Source organism: Pogona vitticeps, chromosome 5 (assembly GCF_051106095.1).
Source record: "Pogona vitticeps strain Pit_001003342236 chromosome 5, PviZW2.1, whole genome shotgun sequence".
NCBI classification, from domain to species: Eukaryota; Metazoa; Chordata; class Lepidosauria; order Squamata; family Agamidae; genus Pogona; species Pogona vitticeps.
This window is the reverse complement of record NC_135787.1, coordinates 2,528,226-2,554,243: the sequence shown is the minus strand read 5'-3', so window position 1 is coordinate 2,554,243 and position 26,018 is coordinate 2,528,226. Positions and strand designations below refer to the sequence as shown.

Genomic DNA, 26,018 nt, shown 5'->3' with positions numbered 1-26,018 from the left:
CCAGAGAAGGGAGCTAAATGACTTTAAAGGAAAAACAAAATTGTAATTTAAAACATACTATCGAGGAAAACAAAGGCCATACTGTTTTTATGTCCACGAGTCATTCTGTGAAATTGATTTACAACAGACAGAAACCCTAACATCTTTATAAAACCTATGGCCCAAGTATAACATTGCCTGTCAACAGTATGGTGATAGGCATGCATGATGGATTTAAAAGGGGATTAGATTCATTCATAGACAACCGTCTCCTCAATAGCTACTAGCCTTCGAGGCTGTGTGATATCATCAGGTTCAGAGGCAGAAAGCATCTGGGTACCGGTTGCTGGAGAACAATATCTGTATCCTTCCTCTCCTGCTTGTAGGCTTCCTTCAAGGCAACTGGTTGACCATGACTGGAACCAGGATTCTGGGGAAAAAGAACTTGGCAGAGATGACTGTCTTTTAGTGATCACTTCTGCCTCAAATCAGCTTATCAGTCTCTTGTAAAATTGTTTCTGGACTAGTCTAGCAAGATGTTAGTCAAAACACTGAAGGGATGCTACAGGTCTCAGAGAAATTCAGTTACTTGTGAGGAGATGCGGTTGACGTTCACCATAGCTTTCTTCTATCCTCTGCCCCTCCCAAGGGCTATCTCAACTTTCCTGGGAAAGAGAAAGATGTGTGTGCACGTGTGCGCGCATGTGTGCCTACATGCACATGTTTGCTATAATTGTAACATAGGGAGCTTCCACTGGTACAAACTGGTATGAATAGCAACATTTTTCTTGTCCTTCAAGGGGCAAAGGCCCTAAGCAGAGCAGGGGAAGAAGGAAAAGGTCTGAGGCTCATGACACAAATGTTGCAGGCAAAGGTTCGTATTTGAGTGTCTGCATAACATTGTCTAAGGTCAAAATGGTCTACACTAATATAACAAGGTTTCTTGTATATATTAAAAATTCCAAACCAGTTCTTAGGTCTTTATATACAGGAGTATTCAGAAGGCAACCCACTTCATCCAAAACAAATGGTCTACCTAATCTCTGGCCCTGGGAAAACCTATCCACAGAGCCTCCATCTTATCAGGACTTCCATCTATTGGCTCCGTTCCAGTGGACTCTTTCTTCCAGGCACCAGTCCTGAACACTGCCGTAGCCTCTCCTTATTTAACTAGACAAGGGGAAAAGAGTAAATATTGCAAATCAGTACATCCTATGCCCACCCCACCCCCTGATCTGTTCTAGATAGATGCTATGGTCACCTCTCAAGCCATTGAGAAGTCAAGGTGAATCAATAAGATTGATTCTTAAACAGCTACAAGGTGAATCAACAGGATTGATTCTTAAACTAGGAATGTTTTACCTAATGGGTTTTAACTAAGAAAAACATTCCTAGTTAAAACCCACTAGGAATGTTCATTATCAGGTGTACCGTTTTAGACGGCTGTACCTATTGTTATTTCAGTTGACTATAGTGGAGCATAAGGTATAATTATACAGTCTTCTCTAGAATCGTATTACTTATGCCTGTTGGTGTAACTCATACAATCTACATCTCATGGTGAATTGCTGAAAGACAGGAAGGCAGCATGGATATTTGCTATTGCCTGTCGAATGCCTCTACTGACCTTAAAACAATTTGCCACTGAAATTCATAATGATAAAGTCATGCTAATATAACTACATAGTGGCTAACATCCTGTTATTCAGCTCTATGTGCATAATAGCAATGATGTCAGCAGCAGCACATCACTGCTGATTAAAAGCTTTCTTTAGCCATTTCAGGGCACGTGACTTGACCGCATTGTGTACACATTGAATGCACCCTGAAATCTCCTTTAATTAGCAGCAATTTGCCTTTAATCAGTGGCAATGCATTGCTAGGGATGACATAGAGCTTTACAACAAGACTTCAGCCAATAGATTCCAATCATTATTTGCTTTTATTTTATAGTATTTTTTTTTTTTTTAGATGCATGGTTTTTCAGCTTGGCTTTTATTAAATCGTTTCTCTTATTTCTTTCTCTTTCACTCTCTTTGTTATACAATCTGGGCTTGGGAAAAAGATGACATTTATACAAGGCTTCGACAAGACTGGACTCTTTATAACGAGGCCATCTACTTATTTGTTGAGAAAGCAATGTATTTTTATGAAGCAAGAGAATTTTGTCAGGAAAAGAAGTCCCTCTTGGTTTGTATTGAAAATGAAGAAGAGGAGGTGAGCGAAACACATGAATACACAGACAGAAAGCAGGAAAAACATTTCACACAATGATTATTTTAACCATTTTATTGTACACTATATGTGGGTTTGGGAAGAGAATAGTGCACCCCTATAAGTATTACTTGAGAGAGACAGAGAAATATGGTATCGGAAGGTGGACATGCCAGGTGAGAGGGGGTAGATACCCGAAATACATCCAGTGGCTCCGTACTCATCCCGCTCACCAAGACACCTCCTGCCCTCAGAACCTACCATATGGTATATTAGTGCTGCCCTGGTAAGATAAATGCTATCTTAACTTAGAGGAAATCCACACAAGCATTTGTCCTGCAGTTTGGTGCACTGATGAATCAGATTGGTCTGTTCTTTTTTCCTGCACCCACACACGGATGTTTCTGGAGTGGACCAATTTACCCCAACCCGCAGCTTTTGGAGCCTCTTTCCAGGTGGGGGGGGGGATGTTCTACAATTTTGCTGTAAGTTTGAGGGCTCCCATTTAGTCCATTCCCAGCAACGGGCCTTGCCGCTCCTTCCAGTGTCAATTTCCGGTATTCTGAAATGGCTTATGAGCTGCTTCAGGATATTTAACTCCCTTAGATGACTCGGATGTTTTATTTTTGTAAAGCGTCTATTGAAGGCAGTAGGTTACAGTACAGGACCGGTTTCCCTTGCCCACCCTCTGTGTCACCTCCTTGTAACCGCAAACTGGAGCAGCTGACACTACTTGTCGACATGCAAATGAACAAGAAATGACATATGGAAGGCAAGAAATGCATATGTGCCATTCTGAACTCTTTTGTTTCTGATGCGTTTTGGTATCTGGCAAACCAACCAGATCCTATCTGTTTTTTCTTTTCACTTACTAGATATGAATAGGAGCATAAGTTCTTTTAAAATGTATAACCTAACCTATGTGCATTGTGGCAAAATCTGTAGGTTGTTTCACAAGTTATGAAAGAACAAGAACCCTCTTGGATCAGACCAATCAATATCCCATTTCCCATAGTAGCCAACCAGGTGCCTATGGGAAGCCCCCAGGTGGGGCAGGGGCTTGACAACCCAAGCGGTAACAACAACCCAATACTGTCTCCAGTCTTGGAGGTCATGGCCAGAATCTTGTTGGTGATTTCTGTGTAGTTCAATTGTATAACTCGCTGTGTCAACTTGTCACCAGCTAGCAAGGCAACATCACCACAATGTCACCACAATGGTGCAATAGAGGCATACCTAGTAAATGCAACTGGCCTTGTTAACAGCAGTTCAACAAGGTGAATTGCATAATTTAACTTATACGCATGTAAATCATCAGCAGGATACTGTCCAATGTATTGTCAACAGGAAAACGAGAGCTCTCTTTGCCTGTTTGCATTTTACTACTTTTGAACAATACTTGGGCAGAGGTATTCATTCATTCATTCATTCATTCATTCATTCATTCATTCATTCATTCATTCATTCATTCATTCATTCATACAACATATATAAACAACATGCTTAAAACACAAATCAACAAAACAGAAAATAGAAATAATAAAATACAAACTACCTTCAAAACATAAAAATACCTTTGCATAAAACTTTCAGAACATCCTTTTGCTTACACATGCCAGCATAAATAAAATGGCATAAATTGCAGCAGTAATTTGCTGTCTTAATGAGTCACCACTTATATTTCTCACTGTGTGTCAGTCAGGTGACGGGTTGCATAACGACCAATGAAACCCTTGACTGCATAACTACTGGCAGTTAATTCCTGGGATTTAAAGCCTGTCTGCACAGGGTGATTGGAGTGACCTGGAACGGGCTAAGTATGGTTGCTAGGAGGGATGGACCTCAAGCAGCTGATTTGGTCCACAGCAGCCTATTACCAGTTTGCCAGTATTGTGAAGCATCTTAAAAAGAAAGGCACTTCAGGATGTTGGGAAATTAAACACTTCCTCAGCTCTGTGGAGGGGCCGAGGAAATGAAAATAAATATTTAAATTGTATTAGAGCAGTAGATATACAATGCATCACTTTAAAAACATAATTAGGTATGTGTATTAAAGTTAGATATTTGTATTAGGGTATGTGCATTAGGTATATCTTCCTAATACACATAACTAACCTAATGTTGTTTTTAAAGTTAAAAAGTGCATATTCTCTGTTCTAAAAGACACTGAAAAATCACTTCTATGGCCCCTACATGAGGCTAAGGAAGTCCAAAATGGAGTGGTTCTACCCATACAAAAAATGTAGAAGCCTCTGACGGATGCGGATAGGACTGCTCTGGGGATGGGCTGGTTCATTCCAGCAAAGACATTGTCTGATCACAGACTTTAGGAGATAACCAGCTTCTCCCTGTGGACCAAACCGTGTAGTCAGCATCTTACATTGCTGTCTGGAAAGGCTCTGGAAAGAGAATTTAGTTCTTTATTTCCAGGAATGACCTTCTCATTGTGTTTTTTGCAGGATTTCCTAGAAAAAATAGTCAGGAATAAACATGAACATTACTGGATTGGATACGTTTTTTATAACGGTTGGAAATGGCTCGATGGTGTAAGTGGTCGAAAAAGGTGTGTTCAATTGGTGAACAAAACAGCCTGTATTCTATTGTAGAAACTTTGATCACTATCCAGATGGCTAATTCCACTGATGGAACTGATTGATCAAGGAAATTGGGAAGGGGGATTTCCCCGGCAGTCCTCCATGGAGCCCCCAAACCTACTCTGGAGGTAGAGAAAGCCTCTTGAGATGTTTTTGGGGTGGTGTACAGGACTGCGGTGGAGGGAGGGAGGGAAAGCTTTTGGCGTTGTGCTAGCAGCCATTGGCCAGTGTGATGCTGGATGTAAGAAACTCATTTTAGCTCTTCAGTAAAGTCTTCTCCTATTGTGATCAGCATGGCTACTGAAAATAACATAAAACTGGATTTCTATTGTATTTTAGCTTGCTTTTTGTACTTAAGTCAGTCTTAAATAACAGGGGAACTGCATTCCCCTCTCCTCAGACTGAAGAAGCTACTTGGATGAGTAGCAAAACATTTCAACCTAGCAAGAAGGAAGTCCAGTTGCCATGAATCATCTTCCAGATACCGTAACTTCACCTAGAGGACTGAGAATCTTCACAGATATATTCCCTCGCACATGGTGTCTTGGACAGATTTGGAGTGTGTATGGTGGGGAGATTTCCACTGACATAGCGTTTCTGGCCATTCCTTTCCCCCTGAGAAAGCTGTTTTCCAGAGTTACTTCGTTCTAAAAAGTGCTCTGTTTATAGCCAGAAGCCGTAAAATACAGACAATCCATTTTTGATTGCAAGTGAGTGGTACATGTGAGAAAGAAATGAGCTGAACATAGTTTAGTTCTTCAGAAGGAGGAGAAAGCAGACATCTAGTCTAGAATGACCGCTCTTCATTGACTTGAAGGATCATTGCATTAATGCTGCCTTTTGTTTTCAGTTTCTGGCAGTTTGGCCAACCAAGGGATGTAGTGAATCAACCCTGTGTCATGATGAAAAGCGATTGCGTCACACAGAGAAAGTGCTGGGCAGGCATGGCTTGCTACGTTTCTATCCGAAGCATTTGTAAGAAGAAGCCGGATAAAAAGTGGTACACATAGAACCTTTCAGTATCAATGAAACTGGATTCAGTGATCTCGACAGAGAAATAAGGTCAACGGATTGATCCCTCGCTCCCCATAATACAGAAGTCACGCTGGATCAGTCGTCTAGATAATGGAACTGTGGCGTGGAAGAGCTGAACATCTCTGGTGTCAGCCTTCGGAAGAATCTGTCTCTCTGCTTTATTGTGATTGGGAAAAATATACTTTATTTTGCAACTTCAAAGAGTTAAACGTCTGTGAAAATAAAGTGTACAACAGCTCACTTCCTGTTGCAGTAAATTAATTGATTGCCAACCACAAATGAAGATAGGACACCATTGCTGGGATAAAATAGGGCATGATAGCTGCAGTGAATTAGCTGTGCCTTTCCCCCAGACTGGACATGTCTCTGTTGGCTCACTTCTTACAGCTTTACTCTGTGCCCAGCTCTTTACAAACTCGGATGCAACCTCTGAAGCAGATGGGGCAGGGCCTGATTCTGAAGGACCAGGTGCACAAATGCCCGCTTGGGATCCTCTGGACCCAGCGTTGTTCCCTGAAAGCCAGAAGGGTACCCTTGGTATCTCTGCTGGGTCCCTTCCTAATGAACGTGGACCTGACCACAACGAACCAGTCCTTAACTTCTGCCTTGTTGGATTACCATAACACACTGCACATGGGACTGCCCGTGGAAAGTATTTGGGAGCTATGGCTAGTACAATATGTGGCCGCCAGATGGCTTTCTAACTGGTCGTTTAGAGACCACATGGCAGCGGCTTTGAAACAACTGTGCTAGCTTCCAGCTTGCTTCTGAGTTCAACTCAAGCTGCTTGCTTTTCATGCATTACAAATATTTATTAAGCACTTTTTAATTGATGATTGGATGAGACAGTCATTTTATCTCATTCAACAGGGCTCTACGTATAGCCAGTAAGTAGGTACTACTCTGCAGGCAAGTGCATTGCATTCTCCAATGTCCAAAGGGAAGAAGGCGCCTTGAAACAGCTCCAAGTGTTTCATCTCAGCTGAAACAGCCTTTTGCCCCCAAAATGTTAACAGAATAGAATTCAGCTGAAACCTAGTTAGAGGTTCAATTTATGGAAAGTTTTGACAGATGCCTGTCGGGAGCCCTTACGTTGGGCATGAGCACAACAGCCCAGTAAGGTGGTAGGAATGGCAAACTTCCACCCCCTGACACGGGAGGTAATATATTTGGCATCATGAGCAATGGCTTCCCTTCTTCCTTTGCATTTTACTGCTGAAGCCATGGGGGGGGGGGGGAGTTGTGGCCTGCCTGGGCTAGCCTGGAAAGGTTTCAAGAGGAGAAGCAAGAGAGACGTTTGTCCCCAATTCCAAGGCAAGACTCTCTGACTGTGCTTTTTGCAGGGCTTTGTAGAAAACAGAATTAAGCACTTGCATCAAGACTACTGGATTGGGTTTTCTGGATTGGGTTCTGGACTGGGTTCTCTTTTTCTAATGACTGGAAATGGTTGGGTGGCTCAGATTCTCATAAATAGTGTGTCAAGTCCAGGAACAAAACAGCCTGTACTCATGCTGCTGAAACTGTGGTTAGGATTCAAATAGAACTGACTGATCATTGAAAACAAGAAGAGAAGGGCTGGTTACCTCTGTATAAACCCACCACCACCACCTTCTCTGGTGGCATGACAAGCCCTCATAGTGTTTGTGAAGTTGTGTTGAAGGTAGTTTTATATTGTGCCAGCAGTCAGGGCCAGTGTGATGTTGGCTTGTTTCAGAAATTCAGTTTCGTTCTTCGATGAAATCTCCTGCTATTATTATGGATTTTAGCTTTCATTTTCAACTGAAAACGGAGGTAAGTAGGATGGGCAGCAACATGCCACGATCCAGGTTCACAAGAAACGTTGCTATACACCCCACCTACTTCCTTTTTCAGTTGAAAATGAAACCGCAGCAGCAGTGATTCGTCTCTCTTGGAAACAAAAAATTTAAAAAATTATTGGACATCTCTTTCTCTGTAAGGCACTGACATTTTGAAAGGGTTAATAGAAAAAAGTAAAGAGTAGATGAATTATGGTGCTGGAGGAGACTCTTGAGAGTCCCCTGGACTGCAAGGAGAACAAACCTATCCATTCTGAAGGAAATCAACCCCAAGTGCTCACTGGAAGCACAGATCTTGAAGCTGAGGCTCCAATCCTTTGGCCATCTCATGAGAAGAGAAGACTCCCTGGAAAAGCCCCTGATGTTGGGAAAGTGTGAAGGCAAGAGGAGAAGGGGATGACAGAGGATGAGATGGCTGGACAGTGTCTGCGAAGTGACTGGCATGAATTTGACCAAACTCCAGGAGGCAGTGGAAGACAGGAGGGCTTAGTGTGCTGTGGTCCATGGGGTCACGAAGAGTTGGACACAACTTAACAACTAAACAACAACAACAACGAAGAGTAGATTATTACAAAAAGAAACAAATTGCCTTGAATTTAGAATATAAGGTAGATTGGTTGTGTGTTGGTTACACCCAGCAGCCATTAGATATAGGAGGCATCAGGAGGTTTGTTTACTAAATTAGGAGAATTGTCCAAGCTTTTTCAGGTGTCCCAGGACATCTGGCCCAGCAAAATACTTTTAGCAGCATTTATGGCAGGTTTTCAATACAGTATATACATGGGTCTGCATTATCAATAGATGAGAAGTTTTAGTTTTCAAAAACGAAAAATTGACCAGTATATCCCACTGTTTTTAGGTTCGGTATGGAAAGAATCGAATCTTTTTTAAAAAGTGTACAAAATCATGGCTTCTCCTTTAACCCGATCCCATGCAGTAAATACCAAATATTCTTACAGCCTTTGTGATATTACTGGTATGCTTTATCACAGCGGCAACATACTCCATTGGGATGGGAGCAATTCTGAAAAAAGATTTGTTTCGCAGCCGTCCAAATTTGGTTTGTAAGGTTGGGACCACCCCATGGTTTTCCTGGCAAGGGTGGTCCCATGAAGGTAGAGGACATTGCTCCTGTACCTTTTACAGTGGGCTAGGAGGCAGGTATTCCACCGATGATACCTGCCTGCCACACCTGTGTGGGCATCTGATTGGCTGCCGGCTAGGGAGGGGCAGGCACGGAATGCAAGGAATTATGGGGTGTTCTGCATCCAGAAGGAAGGCGGTTGAAGCTGTTGAAGGAAGGGGCAACACCAGGAAAGGGCCGAGGCAGGGAAGAGAGAATCTGACTGGGGCGTCCCCATGGGATTCAAACAGGGTCAGAACGGGGTGGATAACCTTGTTCACATGATCCCAAATCTGTACATAGATCAGTTTAAGTGGCGTCAGCCCATGAGAGCCTCAAGCAGGGTTGGGTTTCCACCAGTTTTCCTTCAAGATAGTCTTCGGACTGGTGTCACCAGGGATTAAAAGTGGGATGTTTGTTTGTGTGTGTGTGTGTGTGTGTGTGTGTGTGTGTGTGTGTGTGTGTGTGTGTGTGTGTGTGTGTGTGTGTGTGTGTGTGTGTGTATGCATGCATGCATGCATGCACGCATGTGTGTATTTGTGTATGTACATTACTTACAAAACAGGTACCATATTGCTGAGCCAGGGCTTGCAGGTTTTGGCTGGCCGACTGCATCGAACCACAAGCATTTGATATATTCGCGAAGGCTTTTGGCTCCCGAGGCCTTACCTTTAAAAATATGGCGGGAGCTCCATGTTTGATTCTCCTTTTATGCCAACTTCTCTGCACAGTCTAAATCTATAGTCACTGCTCTGTAATAAGACTGTTTCCTTCTGATATGCCCTCTTATGAGTCTGCTCCATGATATGGTCTCACAGGAATCAAGCCGATGGAGACAATCGTTAGAATGAGGAGATAAAATGAAGAAGGACCCAGAGAAAGGCCATCCTGCCCCAGAAGGTAAGCTGCTTCTGCTTTAAATCGCTGTTTACAAGAGAACAGAGGTTCCATCAGAGCATTAAGCCCAACTCTGTTCACCCACAAAGGAGGCGTCAGAGCCGGTTGAGACCGTAGCTCCACCCAGTGGAATTCCCATAGAGCTGGGGTATTCTGGTCTGTGATGCTCTTCCCATAATCTCCATGTTTCTGTTGTCTTTGCAAGGATGAAAGTTTTTTTTAAAGGAAGGTAAACACAAATAATCTGGTACTCCTGAAGCAGGAGGTCAGGAAGCCCTATAAGAGACATCAGCTGCACCTCTCCAGGTGTGCCAGGGCTGAGCTATGGGCAGCTGATGGGAGACTAAGGCAGGGTCATGGTCCCGGGAGGCAGGACCGAAGGGCAACCCAGATCAAAGGGCAAACCAGAGGGCCTTCTGTCCAAGGACAGGCCGAGCCTCTCCCTACTTGGCTTTGGAAACGAGATGAGTTTGGTCTGTCCAGGAAGCTATGGTAGGAGTGTTTTATGGAGAGCTGAACCTTGTCCCAGTTAGCCAAGGGAGATGCTGCTGCTAGTCTGAGAGTGGCAGCTGGTGGCGACTCCAGTTTCACAACTGTTGTGAATCCACTCTGGGTTTTAGACTGCACTCGATAGCCGCCATAGGAGGTGCTCAGCCCCATCCCCCAGAAGAGGTGGTTCAGCAACACGAAGTTCAGCACCATGGAGAACTCTTGTAAAATGCAAAGGTGAAGCCTGGAGTAAACTCACAGCTCCCTGGAAACTGGAATTGCCATCAGCTGCCACCGGAGCCTGCCACTTGTTGAAGGCTTCGCTACTTAATCAGACCAGCTCCATCTGAACCATGTTTAGATGTGCCCGTCAGCCGTCAACAGCAAGGGGCAACCAAGGACAAGCAGGCACAGCTGAAAGGCCACCATACTTCACAACACGGGCTTTAGAAAGTTGTGATGTACTGTAGTTGGATTGTTGGCTGCACCAATTCTGTGAGTGCTATGAACGTCTGATAGTTAAGGGCCCAACAGAGCTGGTTTCTTGGTTCCTCACTCTGCCCTTTGATCTGTAACTAGCCAACTGTGGAAAGAGGCACCTTTGTACTCCCGTGGATACTCCCAGAAATCTGAAGAAGTGAGCCGGAGTTTGCAAAGGCAAAGGAACATGTTAGTTTCCAATGCCTCAAGATTCTTCAGTGGCTTTGCCTTCCAAATAAACAGAACTGCAGCTGGAGATTCTAGTGCCCTGAAGCATCTCATGCTATCTGCAAGACATTTATAAGAATAAATATGTTGGAATGTTGTTTTCCAGGGAAAGAGGAGGGAAAGGCAGAGAAACACAAGGAAGACAAAGGCGAGGAAAAAGAAGAAGAAAAGATCGTTGAGGATGAAGCTGCAGGTCTGTACATGTGTTGGGTCTGGGCCATAGTTAGCCATCTGGAGAGAGACAGAAGTGGCCAAGACTGCAATACAGTCAGGGACCAAGGGGAAGCTGGAAGCCAAAACCCATGGGCAACACAGAAAGGCAAACCTTGCTATTGCTTGGTCATTCCTTGTGCCTTGATTAAGGCTAAGTCAGCAAATGAAGCCCCTTACTCTCTTTTTTCAGCTGCTGTAAGCAATAGCCAAGCTGAATGGCCGGAAACAAGACAAATTGGGAAAGTGGGTCCCCTAAGACTGCAGTTACATACATAATAGGGACCATAGTCTTCACTGCATAGACAAGCAGAGCAGTACATAAAAGTTTAGATAACTTTATCGAGGGTTTCCAACCATGAGGCCTAATGATATATGGCAAGGTATGTATATATACATGTATGTATGTTTCCTAACTTCAGTCTTAACTGGCCTTGCATTCTCTACTACCACATATTTTGAGTGTGGTCTTAGAATTGTTGTAGATCAAAAGCTGAATATGAGCCAACAGTGTAGTGTGGCTGCAAAAAAAGGCAAATGCAATTTGAGGATGTAGTAACAGAAGTATAGTCTCCAAATCCCATGAAGTACGAGATCCCCTCTATTTGGCACTAGTTAGCCCTCACCTTGAGTACTGTGTCCAGTTTTGGACACCAAACTTTAAGAAGCATGGCAACAAACTGGAGCAAGTTCAGAAGAGGGCAACAAGGATGATCAAGCGGGCTGGAAATCAAGCCTTAGGAGGAAAGACAGAAAGAACTGGGCATATTCAGCCTTGAGAAAAGAAGACGGGGGGGGGAGATATGCTAGCACTTTGCAAATATTTGAAAGGTAATCATGCAGATTTAGGCTAAATATCAGGAAAAACTTCTTAACTGTTAGAGCAGTACAACAATGGAACTAATTACCTTGGGAGGTAGCGAGCACGCCAGTACTGAAGGTATTCAAGAGAAAATTGGATAACCATCTGTCAGATCTGCTTTGATTTCCAACTCCAGTATTCAATGATTCTATGATTCCTCTTTACCCTTGGATCCCATCTAAGTTGCATAATACTTGGAAACAAAAGCTCTAAGTTGCAGAATGCCTTTATTGGGTCACTAAAAAGTGACAAGCAAGGCCAGCTGGTGGTAAACATCTTGGTGACCCAACAAGGAGATTGTGGAGCCCACAATTTGGCTTCTATTCATGGATTTTTCCCCATCGGGCTGAATGCCTCTGAAGCCACAGCTTGCTCAGACCTGCTGAGAAAGAGTTGGCCCTCGGGTGGTTTGCACAGCACAGATTCTGCAGATGGTTGAAGCACCACTTTCTTGCCCCTTCTTCTTCTTCTTCTAGAAACAGTGCCTGAAAAGGATTATTCTCCAAAGTGTGCAATAAAAGTGACAGTCCTGAGTCTCGTCATGCTTTTGATCTCAGGTGGATTGTTCGCCAAATGTAAGTTGGTTTCTGCAAGAAAGGGGAGCTTCCAGCATTTCCCTGGGTAGCTTTACTTGCAAAAGAGAGGGCATGATCCAGTGCCCACTATTCCCTTTTAGATTTCTTTGATCCCGAAGGCTAGCTGTGTGTGTCTGTGTGTGGCTCTGTCCATTTCTCAGCCCTCAGCAACTGATATCCAGCGACACCGTGCTTCTTGCTATAAAGAGCTTGTCCAGAACAATCCTCATTAGTAGTTTTTGATGGTCCTGGCCTCCATGAATTTATCCCCTTTCAAAAAAAATCATCTGAGTTAGCACCTACATCTTGTGGTGGTGGATTCCAAGGTTTAATAACTAAACTCAGTGCTGAAGACAGCTTAAGTGGATGACCTTGGGTTCTAATAAGAGGAAATTGTGAGAACAGTGTCTCATCATCCACAACACCATTGCTCCTGATCACCCAACTGACCCACTCTTTCTTTCCCACCTTCTTCTTTGTTAGATTATTTACATGTAAAAAACTTTGGTGACAATGTCATGGCTGTAAGGAAGATTCGGGAATTTATGGTCAGTCGTAACAAGTCCCTGGAAGGATTCAATGGTAAGCCATGAGCAATGGAAGGTAGATGTCCTGTGGACTCCAAAATCACAGTCTCTCCATGGCACTCTGCTCCCAGCACAGCTTGGTTTAGGATGATGATGACTATTTAAAATATTTCGCATTGGGGCTGCGCCACAGGCTGTGCGAAATGCATCCCAAGACAAGCGGGGCCGATTCAGACCTACCCAAATCAGCCCCGTTTGGTCCAAAGTGGCTCAAAATCTTTTTGGCTTCTTGGATAGTAAAAGGAAAGCCAAGTGGGGCATATTAATCAAAACAACAGCATAGAAGAAAGAGGTCTGTTTTAAAGGCAACTTTTAAAGATGGCTAGCATAAAACAAAGCCTAATGATTCTGAACGTGATAGGATTGTCCACTCTACGTCGTCTACTAAGGGTGGGATCAGATGAGGTTTGAGATCCAGATTTGGAGCGCTGGCAGGACCATCTGACCCTGTTCTGTCCCCTTACCAGGTGTTTTTGCTCCAGCACTAGAGCTGCTAGCGATTGATTGATTGATTGATTGATTGATTGATTGATTGATTGATTGATTGATTGATTGATTGATTGATTGATTGATTGATTGAGGGTCACTTTAAAGGGTCCTTTTAAGAATCTTGCCCTGAACACAACCAGTTTTTTTGTCGTGATCCTGTGTGATCTTTATACCTTTGTCTGATCCTTATGTCTCCGTTTCATGCACTTATGTGAAAGAACAAAAAAGTTACGCCAGCAGTTGCAGACTGCTGAATAGCTCAGTGGTTTAGGAAGGTTAGGAGTTTGATTCCCCGCGGGGCCTCCTTGACAGGGGTTAGCTTTGATGACCCCGAGGATCCCCTTTTCCATCTCTGCACTTCTAAGGTTTTGGTTTCCAAATATAATGTTTAGTTGAATATAAGTATAGTTCTAAAAACGGATGGCTCATGTCCACATTGGGTCAGATCAAGCCAGAATCAGTCTGAACTGACTCATGCCTAAATCTGAATTTTGAGGTCAACCCTGCCCCCCAAGTGAAGTGGGGGGTGTTGAGGCAAAGTCCCTGCCCAGCTCTCCTTTTCAGTTCCCGTTCGGCTCTCTGGCAGATAGGTTCCTCAGTCAGCCTGGGGAAGTGCAGCAAAGGGAGAATTAGCCCCCCCCAGGCATCAGAGAATTCACTGTGTTCCTCAGAGGCAGTAGAGTCTTGAACCCATGTTCCCCAGCAAGATCCAGGCTGGCCAGGGTTGAGTGATCTCTTTGAGAGTCAGAATGACTTCGTGTTTGGCCCAATTCTGTCGGAAACGCCTGTTACGGCTGTTAAGAACATTTGGTTCCAAATGTATCCAGTGAAGCAGAGTTGGGTTTCTTAGTCAAATTATGTATAAATTTACAACAGGTTAATTTTACCTGTTTAGGGGAGGTAAGGATGACGAAGTGCTAGACTTACCAGGCGCTCATGGATCACATAGGGAGCACCTTCCGCAGCCAACCATACCCCACTCCAGCCACGGGAGCCTATGGCTAGGCTCTAAGCCAAAGGATTATTTAAAGATTCTCCATTTCTTAAAGGAAAAGGGCAACTCCTAGGGATTAATGCAAGGTCTTACAACTCCAATTAGAACTCCCTTGCTTGACTGTCAAACTAGATTCTACCTTGGGATGCTTCCATGCAGAAAATATATAATCAGCTATTTATTTTATTTGGAAACCTATACCACTCGATTGGTGCTATGTACCATTTTACATGAAAGAGACAATCAATGAATCAAATATAGGGAACAAAACATTAACTCATCAAATAAAACAAAACAAAATCAAGAAATCAGGCAAAAAAGAAATTGCCGCTATGTATTTATCTGTATTCCGAGTTCTACCCTTCCTTAGAAAATGGACCTCTCTGTATCTGGATGACTGCTTGTGATTCATCTGACTTGACCTTTTGCAAACTTTAGATTCAGCACTTCTCTTTGAAACGGAGATGTTAGTAGAAAAAGTGGCAGCCAGCAATGAGAAAGCTTTTCAGTTGAAGACCACAGTCGGTAAGTGAACCCAAGATGATGGTGCGGAATAATTTTGTGGAAAAGAGAGTCCAGCCTCAAAGGGTGGCTTTCCAAAGCCACACCATTTGCAAACACTTTGTTGACTCCTAACAGAGAGAACAGCAGAGCAAAAAAACCAAGACATCTCTCTGTCAGGTCTTTTCAGCCTCTGAGGAGCCTAGATATTCCAAAGTGTGACATATCAAAAGTTTTTGGCAGCGTGGAACATCAACGCATGCTTCAGGGTCCCTCTTATCCCCAGGGGGGAGGTTGGCTTTCAACCATTCCACACCTCATCCAAGACAAATCTATAATTTGGCTAAAAGGCTCATTATTAGAAACATTATTTATTTTATTTTTATTTATTATTCGATTTATACCCCACCCCTCTAGACAGAGTCTACTCCGGGTGGCTTGCAAAGAAGAATAAAACGTTATAAAATACAATCAAATAAAAACCATCGGTATATATAAATGAATGACATAATTGTGACAAACCCAGACCTACTGGGATCTGCCACACGTTAACTAAGCTGCCACCAACCATTCCCTATAAGAAGTCACACAGACCAGAGATGGATTTTTAAACAAATAAAAGAACAAGGTTTATTTAAATACAACACACAGGGAAAATAAAATAATCAGGTGAATAAGATAAAGTAACGTGGCTTATTCTCATTCATACATGCATACAGTTTGGTTCACACAGAACCCTTAACTTGAAGCACAGACCCTGAACCTATCAGTTCTGGCTAACCAACAGACACCTGAACCTATCAGGTTGGTACTCTGACACACAGTAGTACCCTGTCTGACACACAGACTCCCACACCAGCTTCTTCTTCCCAGCTGCTGCTTCGTCACATCCCAGCGTCTCCTGAACTTCACCACACAGGCTTCACCTATATATACAGTACAGCCCCTCCTCCTGATGTCCCGCCTCCCACTCCCCATAGGATGGAACTTTCCCTCCAAACCCATGACAGACAGGTAACATCAGTGCTGTATGTAACACCTCCCCTCTTTATAAGTTGTTTTGTAGGGGGAAAGCTAAGGTGCTTTTTCCCAAAAAACAACCTGGATAAAACACACAACAACAGTTATACATACCATATCATACTTACTTATACTTACATTCTAAGTTAACCATAGCAATTAGGCATTTAAACATTTACCATATACATTACATCAATCTACCTTTATTCATACAAACCAAATTCAAGAAAAACCAGGTACATTTAACTTTTTGTCATCAATATATATACATAGTCCATGTTTCTTTCGCCGTCTTCATTCTTCAGGTCTTCTTGACAAGGCGTCAGCAACACAGTTCACTGACCCTCTGACCACCTTCACTTCAAAGTCATAGTCCTGTAGGTTTAAAGCCCACCTCATAAGTTTGCTATTGTGGGTTTTCATTGTCTTTAACCATTGCAGTGGTGAATGGTCAGTGCACAGAACAAAATGTCTTCCCCAGATGTAAGGCTTGGCCTTCTGGATCGCGTAGACTATGGCCAAACACTCCTTCTCCACGGTTGCCAAATGTCTCTCACCTTTTTGAAGTTTCCTACTCAGGTAGGACACTGGATGCTGGTCACCATTCTCATCCTCCTGGCACAGAACTGCTCCTACCCCGCTGTTAGACGCATCGGTGTAGATGATGAACTCCCGGTCGAAGTCTGGAGCCCGCAGCACTGGATAGTTGATGAGCGCCTGCTTCAACCTCTGGAACGCCTCCTCACAGTCGCTGGTCCACGGGATGCGGTCATCAGCCTTCTTCCTCGTCAGATCGGTCAGCGGAGCCGCAATCTCGCTAAACCTCGGGATGAACTTTCTGTAGTAGCCCACCAACCCAAGAAATGATTTGACTTTTTTCTTGGTGTTGGGTCTAGGCCAATCACGAACAGCTTCTATTTTGGCCTCCAGGGGTTTTATCACTCCTCCCCCTACCATGTGACCCAAGTATTTTATTTCTGAGCTACCCAGCTGCAGTTTATTCTCTTTACAGGGCCTAGGCCAAAGCACTTCCTCCCCTGGGTTAAAGTGCCTCTCCCTGCCTTCCTGGTCATCCCAAGCTTTCTTTCTGACCTTTTGAGCTTGCAGGGTCTCTGCTGCTAGCTCTAGGTTTCTCTTTAGGTCCTTTCTTAAAGAGTCTCTATATGTCACAACGTCTTGTGGGTCATCCTGGGTGATCTGCTCCCAATTTTGCTTGATCAAATCAAGGGGCCCTTTCACCCTTCTCCCAAATAAAAGTTCAAATGGACTGAACCCAGTACTGGCTTGTGGCACTGATCGATAAGCAAACAAAAGGGATTGCAGCTTCTGGTCCCAATTGTTTGGATTCTCTGCCAAGTAAGCCCTAATCATGCGCATTAGAGTCCCATTGAACTTCTCAGTTAACCCATTACTTTCAGGATGATCGGCAGTGGTTTCCTTGTGCTTAATTCCACAGATTTGCCATAAGCGTTTCATGAGCTTCGATGTGAACGATGCTCCCAAATCTGTGATTATTTCTGAGGCAAATCCCATCCTGGACATATACCCCACCAAGGCATCTGCCACTGTGTTAGTTTCAATGTTAGTCAAGGGTATGGCTTCAGGGTACCTCGTGGCATGGTCCACAATGGTGAGAATGAACCTGTTCCCCCTCTTTGTGGCCTTGGGCAAAGGTCCCACACTATCCACCCCTATGCATTTGAACGGAGTGTCAATCACAGGCAAAGGGCACAACTTTGCTTTGGTCCTGTCGCGGCTATTCCCCTGCCTTTGACACACATCACATTGTTTACAGAACTCCCTGATCTGCTTCCCTATGTCAGGCCAGTAAAAATTCTGTGTGATTCTCTGCTGTGTTTTGTTCACCCCTAAGTGAGCAGCAAACATGTCAGAGTGCCCCCTTTGTAAGATCATGGGGCGATACTTTTCAGGTACCACCAGCTGACTTCTGATCCCATCTCCCCCTTTTGAGATATTCCTCAGGGTCTCTCTATACAAAATCCCCTTTTCCTCCAGAAATCTCACTGGGGTTTCAGGTGTTAGCTGGGCGTCAGTCACCTGTTCAAAACACTTTTGGAGAGTGGCGTCTGCCTTTTGCTCTTGTCCAAATCTGCTGTCTGTGGTTAAGGTTTCCACCACAGCTTCTGAACTCCCCTCTGCTTCCGTCTCTGGCTCATCATTACCCCCCTGAACTGTCCCCGTGGTGGCTTGTGAACGTGTAATCACTAGCACCCGTTTCACATGTTCAGCCAGGTCATTTCCCACGAGCACGGCTGCTGGCAGAGTCGATGAAATCGCTAGCCGCCAAACTCCCCTCCAGCCTTGAAAGTTGACAGGTACCTCCGCGACTGGCAGAGAGATCACCTGCCCCTCAATCCCTGCCACCTTCATGCTCTCATTTGGGATTATATATTCCCTAGGAATAATATCTGGATGGCACAGGGTCACCTGGGAACAAGTGTCCCGCAGCCCCCGATACTGACGGTCAAGTATTCCTACGTCCACCCCTGCTGTCTCAAACAACTGGGAATCTGTTCTCACCAGCAGGCAGCGCCTGACCTCTACAAGAGGACCATTTTCCTCAGCCTGATCAGCAGATGTAGCTGTTCCAGATTGAGTAGCCATGGCAACAGGCTCCCTCAGTGACAATGAGCCTTGCTCTTTCTGGACACAGAACACAGCTTTTGGCTTGGTTCCACTCGAATCCTGAGGCACCATTCCTTTTAGCTGCCTTAATTTCTCACACTCTGAGATTAGATGGCCCTTTCCCTGAAAGAAATAACATTTTCTGGTGTATTTTGAGTCTTGCTCATCTTGTTTTGGTTTTCCCTCCAAAATCTCAGGTCTTGGTTTCATTTCTGAGGGCTTCCCTGCACCATGGGCCCCTCCCCCTTGCTGGCTTTTCCCTTTTATTCTCAAATCCAGCTCCTTTTGCTTGGCCTCAAACTCAGCCCTGATCTGTAAAATTTCTTCCTCAGCCCTAGCTTTTATCTCTTTCACTTTTTCTTCAGTCTTATCTCTGATTTCCTTTAATTTAATGTCTTTTTGCTGATTATATTTTTCAAGATCTTGCTCACTTCGTCTGGCCTGAGCCTCATACTTTTCTTTCTTTGACATTTCTTCCACTGATAAATTGTTAATATACTTATTTAGGAACTTCAATTCTAATTGTACCATTCTAATTTGGAGTTTCAGTTCCATCTGTTTGATCCTCATGTCCATTCCCCTTTTCTTGGCATCTGCCTCTGCCTGACTGATTTCAGCTCTTTCTTTTCTTCTGATTTCCATTTCCCTCACCCTCAGTTCATGCTGTTGGGCTATGAGCAATTTTCTGAGTTCTGGGTTCTGCTCTCCTGTGCTGTCACCTTGCACTGAGCCAAATTCATCCTCAGAACCTTGGTCTACCTGGGGGTCTTTCACTTCACCCATTTCTGCCATCTGGCTTCGAGTCAAGGGCATAATCCCCCCTCAGAACAAGCTGCTTTAAAAAGTCAAGCCTCAAAATAAAACGACCACTTTTTTTTTCTTTTGCCTCAGAACCAGCTTTCTATAGATTACTGCTGTTCTTCAGCACTAATCTTGCAACAGTTGCGAGCCAGAGTCTACCCCCCTCTGCTAGGCCTCTCAGCAGGCAGGCTAAATCACTGCTACTTTACACAGTTTTGCCTCAGCTTTTTTCCCGCCAAAACAAGTTGCCTCAGAGCACCCTAATCTAGTCTTCCCACTTGGCACGTTCTTCCACTAGCGCACCTCCCCGTGAGGTACACCTAGAAGATTACCTACGCGCCTCAGATTGTCCCTGACTAGACCCCCCTTGCTCTGGGCACACTTGCCAAGGCTTTGCTGGACCGCTGGACAACTGGACCAGTCGTATCCCACACGCTGGACACCAATCAATGTGACAAACCCAGACCTACTGGGATCTGCCACACGTTAACTAAGCTGCCACCAACCATTCCCTATAAGAAGTCACACAGACCAGAGATGGATTTTTAAACAAATAAAAGAACAAGGTTTATTTAAATACAACACACAGGGAAAATAAAATAATCAGGTGAATAAGATAAAGTAACGTGGCTTATTCTCATTCATACATGCATACAGTTTGGTTCACACAGAACCCTTAACTTGAAGCACAGACCCTGAACCTATCAGTTCTGGCTAACCAACAGACACCTGAACCTATCAGGTTGGTACTCTGACACACAGTAGTACCCTGTCTGACACACAGACTCCCACACCAGCTTCTTCTTCCCAGCTGCTGCTTCGTCACATCCCAGCGTCTCCTGAACTTCACCACACAGGCTTCACCTATATATACAGTACAGCCCCTCCTCCTGATGTCCCGCCTCCCACTCCCCATAGGATGGAACTTTCCCTCCAAACCCATGACAGACAGGTAACATCAGTGCTGTATGTAACAATAATTACATCAACAAATTAGAAGCTCAAGATGGAAAAAAACTAAAGAAAAAAGAGAATCAGGTGTTGACTGGAGGGAAGGCCTGCCTAAAGAGCCAGGTCTTTAAATGACTCTTAAAAACACCCAGCGAGGGTGCCAGCCGGATCTCTTTTGGAAGGCTGTTCCATAGTCGAGGGGCCACTGCCGAGAAGGCCCGGTTTCTTGTTCTTTCTTTCTGGGCGTCTCTCGGCGTTAGGCCCCTCAGCCGTCTTTCCTGGCTAAAACGATTGACTCGGGTAGATCTAGGTGGGAAAAGGCACTCCGCCATGTATCAAGGTCCTAAACCGTTTAGGGCTTTATAAGTCATCATTAACATTTTGAAGTGGATGTGGAAACGGATGGGAAGCCAATGCAAGGCAGCCAGGATGGGAGAGATGTGCTGGTATTTTCTTGTCCCAGTGAGAAGTCTGGCTGCCGCATTTTGCACCATTTGAAGTTTCCACAACAACTTCAAACGTAGCCCCACGTAGAGTGCATTGCAGTGGTCTAATCTTGAGATTACGGGTGCATGGACCAGAGTGGTGTGCGCCCCAACATCAAGAGAGGGACCCAGCTGGGCTATCCGCCACAGATGGAAATAGGCGGAGCGGACCACTGACGCCACCTGGGTCTCCATGGTGAGTGCCGGATCCGGATGTATACCCAAACTACAAACCTCACTCTTGGTGGTAAGAGTCACCCCCCCAAAAGGAGAGGGAGTTTCCCAGACCACTGATGTCTGGGATACCCACCTGAAGGACTTCCGTCTTTCCCCGGATTCAGCCTCAGTCCATTCACCTGCATCCATTGCTGAACAGCCCCCAGGCAGCGCTGAAGGGACAGGACGGCATCAACTGAGGAAGGTGAAAAAGAGATGTACAGTTGGGTGTCATCAGCGTACTGATGGCACAAAGCCCCACACCCCCTGATGACCCCTCCTAGTGGCCTCATATAGATGTTAAACAGCATTGGAGAGATGATCGAACCCTGCGGGACCCCACAGTTGAGGCTCCACGGGGCCGAGACACTCTCCCCAAGCTGGACTTGCTGAGGACGGTCCTCCAAGAAGGATCGGAGCCAGGCAAATGCCTGTCCACCAATTCCCAACTCTGAGAGCCTCCCCAGGAGGATACCATGGTCAGCGGTATCAAAGGCCACTGAAATGTTGAGGAGGACCAACAAGGACATGTTGCCCCTGTCAGCCTCCCTCAACAGGTCATCCAACAGTGCGACCATGTGATGTTAGATCAATATGTGTTTAATTTTATGTAATCTGCACAGATCTGTATGATTGTACCGACCTCCAAACTCCTCCTTTGTGTTTCTTTGTTACTTGCACATTCCTGTCTTGGCTCAAAGATGACATACTTCAGAAAGTTGGGCAAGGGTGGGAATACTACGAAGGACGTCTCTATTATTTCGGCCCTATAGCAAAGAATTTTTATGAATCCCAGAAAGAATGTGAAGAAGAAAATGCTGATTTGGTTTCTGTTTTAAGCTCTGAAGCAGAGGTGAGTAGAACAATAAAATGCCTGAAAGTAAGAAATAACTTTTAAGGGGGGGTGAGGGAGAAATGACTTCCCAGCTCAGTTATTTCTGTCTCTGACACATTCAAGGGGTTGGCCTCCCAGACCCCAAAATCCTCTTCATGACAGCCCCAGAGCAAAGGGACTGCCCGAGAGACATGTTAACTACAAATCCTGAAAATTGTTTGGTTGTTTTTTTCTCAATTGTCAATTTATGTTGTTATTATTTCTCTTGTTGTTGTTGTTAGCTGCCCAGAGTATTGCTCTGTTAAGTAGATGGGTGGAATAGAAATGTAAATAAATAAATACATGCATAAATAAATTCTGTGTCCATTTTAAAACTACGCTACTGGATGAAATCCTGTTGCTCAGCATAGTGAGTTCCATTAGAATAGGTTTACTGAATCAGTGCAGAGTTGGTGAGTCAACTCCTCCATCAGCTTCACTGATTCAAAGGGGACTCCTTTAATTATGACTTCCTGGGCTAAGCCACAGAATTTCAGTAATTGTCTTGCAAGAGATCTGTAACTCTGATCCAAGTTGTACAATTCCACCACAACTGTTCGTACTCAAACAATTTACATTTAAAGCCATGTTACCATGAAAGCTGTGCTTAGGAGAGGGACAACACAAATCATCCCAGCTTCCTTTTCCACATTGGGTCAGTGGCTGGTTTTGTGTCAAATGTTTTTCAAACATCTAAGGTGGTGAAGGTGGCTGCTCTGACTTCACACAGCCATATAACAGAGGGAGCTGAGATTTTTAGCAGTTCCCAGCCACTTTCTCCAATGGCTTGTATAATATTTTACTGTGGAAGTCTACGTGAAAACGGTTAACGCATTGCTGGTTTATATATACCCAGTATGTTGATGGCACATGTGTGTTTCTCTATAGGGGATCAGATAAAATCCTGTATTCTGGCCAAGCAGTCTTTCCCACCCCCACCACTTCTAAACTTCTTAGATTATATTATCCCTAGCTAATTATTGTAGAATTAGTTGTAGAAAGCACTAGGTGGGAGAAGGGCAATTTTACACTTTTTTATGAGTGAACCATTTTCAATGTTTAACTACAAGTAGCAATGAATTAATACTCCCATTCCTAATGTTTGACACTGAGAAATCAATTTTCCAGCCTAAGGTTCCAAACGCTCTGGACGATGGCAGAATGGAATCATAGGAAAATCAACCTGGAAATGAATAAGAGCAAATGGAGACCTCTTCTACTTTAATCCCACTAAAGACTTTCCTTTTCTGTCTTATGCAGAAGTATCTGGAGGATAAATCTAAGATGACCTCAGTAAGTCTATGGATTGGACTCTGGAAGGTCAATGGCACCTGGAAATGGATTGATGGTACAGACTACAGTGTGAGGCAAGTATGACCACATTTGCCAGCACTAAGCCTGGAAGTGAGCACAGGAAAGAGAGGCATTCATTTACCTGTAAACCTAGGTGTCTCTATAGGGGCCTAAAAGCTGGCTGAATAGCCTAGTGGTTTAGGTCTCTGGCTGTGGAAACAGAGGTTGGGAGTTTAATTTCCCCACTGGGCCTCCTAGAAGAAGAGCCAGCCTGGGTGGCTTTGGGAAAACTGCATAGTCCCAAGTAACCCCAGAAGAAGGGGAGGGTCAACCACTTCTGAGTACTCTCTACCTGGAAAACCCTGGAAAAGGACTGCCATAAATCAGAACTGGCTTGACTGCACATTATTGTTGTTATTATTATTATAGGGGCCTAGTAGTGTTGTTCACTTATACCACAAACCAATGACACAAAGCAAACATCAGGATGTGAACATGCTTGGAAGCTGAGATGCAGTGTTCTTTGCTCTCTTCATTTTTCCTTGCTCTTCCACAAAGGTGACTCTCGTTCCAGACTGATTTAGAGACAGTAGCCACCTTTCTTGTTATAGTGCTCAGGCAGGCAACCTGCAGCCTTCCAGATGTTTAGAATCGTAGAACAACAGAATTGAAAGGGACTTGCAAGTCCAACCTCCTTCTGCTAGTGCAGGTAAAACATCCCCTGCCATCTCAAGACTTGCTGAAAAACCACCAGTGAGGTAGAGTCCACTGTGTTCCAAGGGATTCAACTTCTCTGTCAAAGAGTTCTCACTGTGAGCACCTTAGAATAAGGTGCCCTCATGAGGGTGATGTGGAGAGGCCTCTCCTCTATGTGTTTTCAGAGAAAAACAATCTTCTTCCCAGCTGTTTACCCAGAGGTCATGTGATAACCATATGACACTCCAAACTCATTTAGTCCCCAGTTCTCACCTTGGAAAGAGCCGATCGTTGATCCTAATAAAGAAAAATGCCCATTTGTGGATTTTGAATTTTGTTTTAATATAAAAGGTGATTTTTTCTAAGCTCTGATAATATATATCTCACAGGTAGGACCTCTGGAATATGGGCTGTTCCATTATAGTTTCAGCTAGATGGTCACCCAGAGGGACTGATGGTGCTGTTGCGCATTGAAATACTCTGGAGTTTGTGTCAATTTTAGCATGCTTGAAATTTATTTTAAATTATCCATTTTCATGATGTATAGATGAATTTTTGGCTGGAAAGTATGTGTGTGGCAGGGAAGTGTGTGTGTGTGTGTGTGTGTGTGTGTGTGTGTGTGTGCGTGCGTGTGTGTGTGTGTGTGTGTGTGTGTGTGTGTGTGTGTTTTAAAAAATGGAAAGTGAGGTATTTTAAGAATCCTTGAGGGGATGTTTATAGACATGAAGTATTTTGAATTGTTTTTGCATATGAGCTAATCAATAAATTGTGTTGGTGGGGTTTGTCAAGTATTGGATTGGATACCAGGATCACAGGTTTCTGGTCTGCAGGGTAACCTTGCAATCTGACCTGTTATATTTTGTTCTATCTGTAACACTGACCTAGCGCTATTGCAGTTTGCAAAAAGTAAAAAATAAATATGAAAACATGATGAGGGGCCCAGAGAAATCACTTTAACCCCTTTTGGCTTGCCTGCTCTTTCTCTCTTCCTCCAGGGAAGTAGAGTGGCTGTGACCTCTGGCTTCCAATCAAGGAAGGTGGTAGAAAAGCGGTGTGTGTGGAAGGGTAACCTTACAGTCTGACCCTTTTTTAAAAAAAATCGGTCAGACTGATATAGTGCTATCCCAGTTTGAAAAAAACTAAAGCAGATATTAAAAATCACACCACAGAGAACATGACTTTTGTCCCTGCGAGCCACATCACCCCAACATGGGAACTGAGTTGGTGTCGGCAACAGTGGTAGCAAGAGGCTGTGGAAGTTGGCTAATGCAAGGACAGGTGGGCACTGGACAAAATCCTCTAAAGTGGTTCCAGGTTAATGTACCTATAGCCAGAGTATGTGCACATGACACGGCAGCATAAAAGGAAACATTCGTTTAGTCGTTTAGTCGTGTCTGACTCTTCGTGGACACAACTAAACGACTACATGAATGTTTCCTTTTATGCTGCCGTATCATGTGCACATACTCTGGCTATGTGCACATGATACATACACCCCCCAAGGAAACATACACCCCCCAAAAAACTAGAAGATGAAAAAAAGATCAAGTAGGATGGCCAGAAAAAGGACCCCTCTATATAGCAGTGTTTTAAAGTGCCTTTTAAATGTGGGGAGGGAGCCCGGCGCAGCTCCACCAGAAGTTGGTCCCAGAGTCCTGGCACCACAGCAAAGGCGGCCCCATTTCTGGTGGATGATTGCCTGGATCTCCTTTGGAGTGTTGGTTTAGTGCAGGAAGACAGACTTTTGCACTCTAGATTTTAGCTCAACCAGTCCTACCTCTTCTTTTCAGTTTTTGGAGGCCAGGCCAGCCAGACGACCCGGGCACCACACCCAAAGACTGTGCTGAGATTCAAGCGAGTTGTCCCCACAAAGATTCTGGGAAATGCTGGAACGGCGTTAGCTGCGATAAGGAGAACATGCTTGTTTGTACGATAGATATGGCATCATTCGTGGTATACTAA

General features: G+C 44.2%; 1 protein-coding gene across 1 annotated transcript; it reads left to right on the top strand.

Moving 5' to 3' along the window:
- Positions 1 to 310: 310 nt before the first annotated feature.
- LOC110079842 (CD209 antigen-like protein D) lies at positions 311 to 26,018 on the top strand. Its single transcript, XM_073002308.2, has 10 exons — positions 311 to 2,196; positions 4,653 to 4,756; positions 9,581 to 9,662; positions 10,963 to 11,049; positions 12,405 to 12,503; positions 12,987 to 13,085; positions 15,012 to 15,098; positions 21,895 to 22,046; positions 23,328 to 23,434; positions 25,847 to 26,018. Exons 3-10 carry the CDS (start codon positions 9,623 to 9,625, stop codon positions 26,016 to 26,018), a joined length of 843 nt encoding a protein of 280 aa, XP_072858409.2. The 5' UTR covers positions 311 to 2,196; positions 4,653 to 4,756; positions 9,581 to 9,622.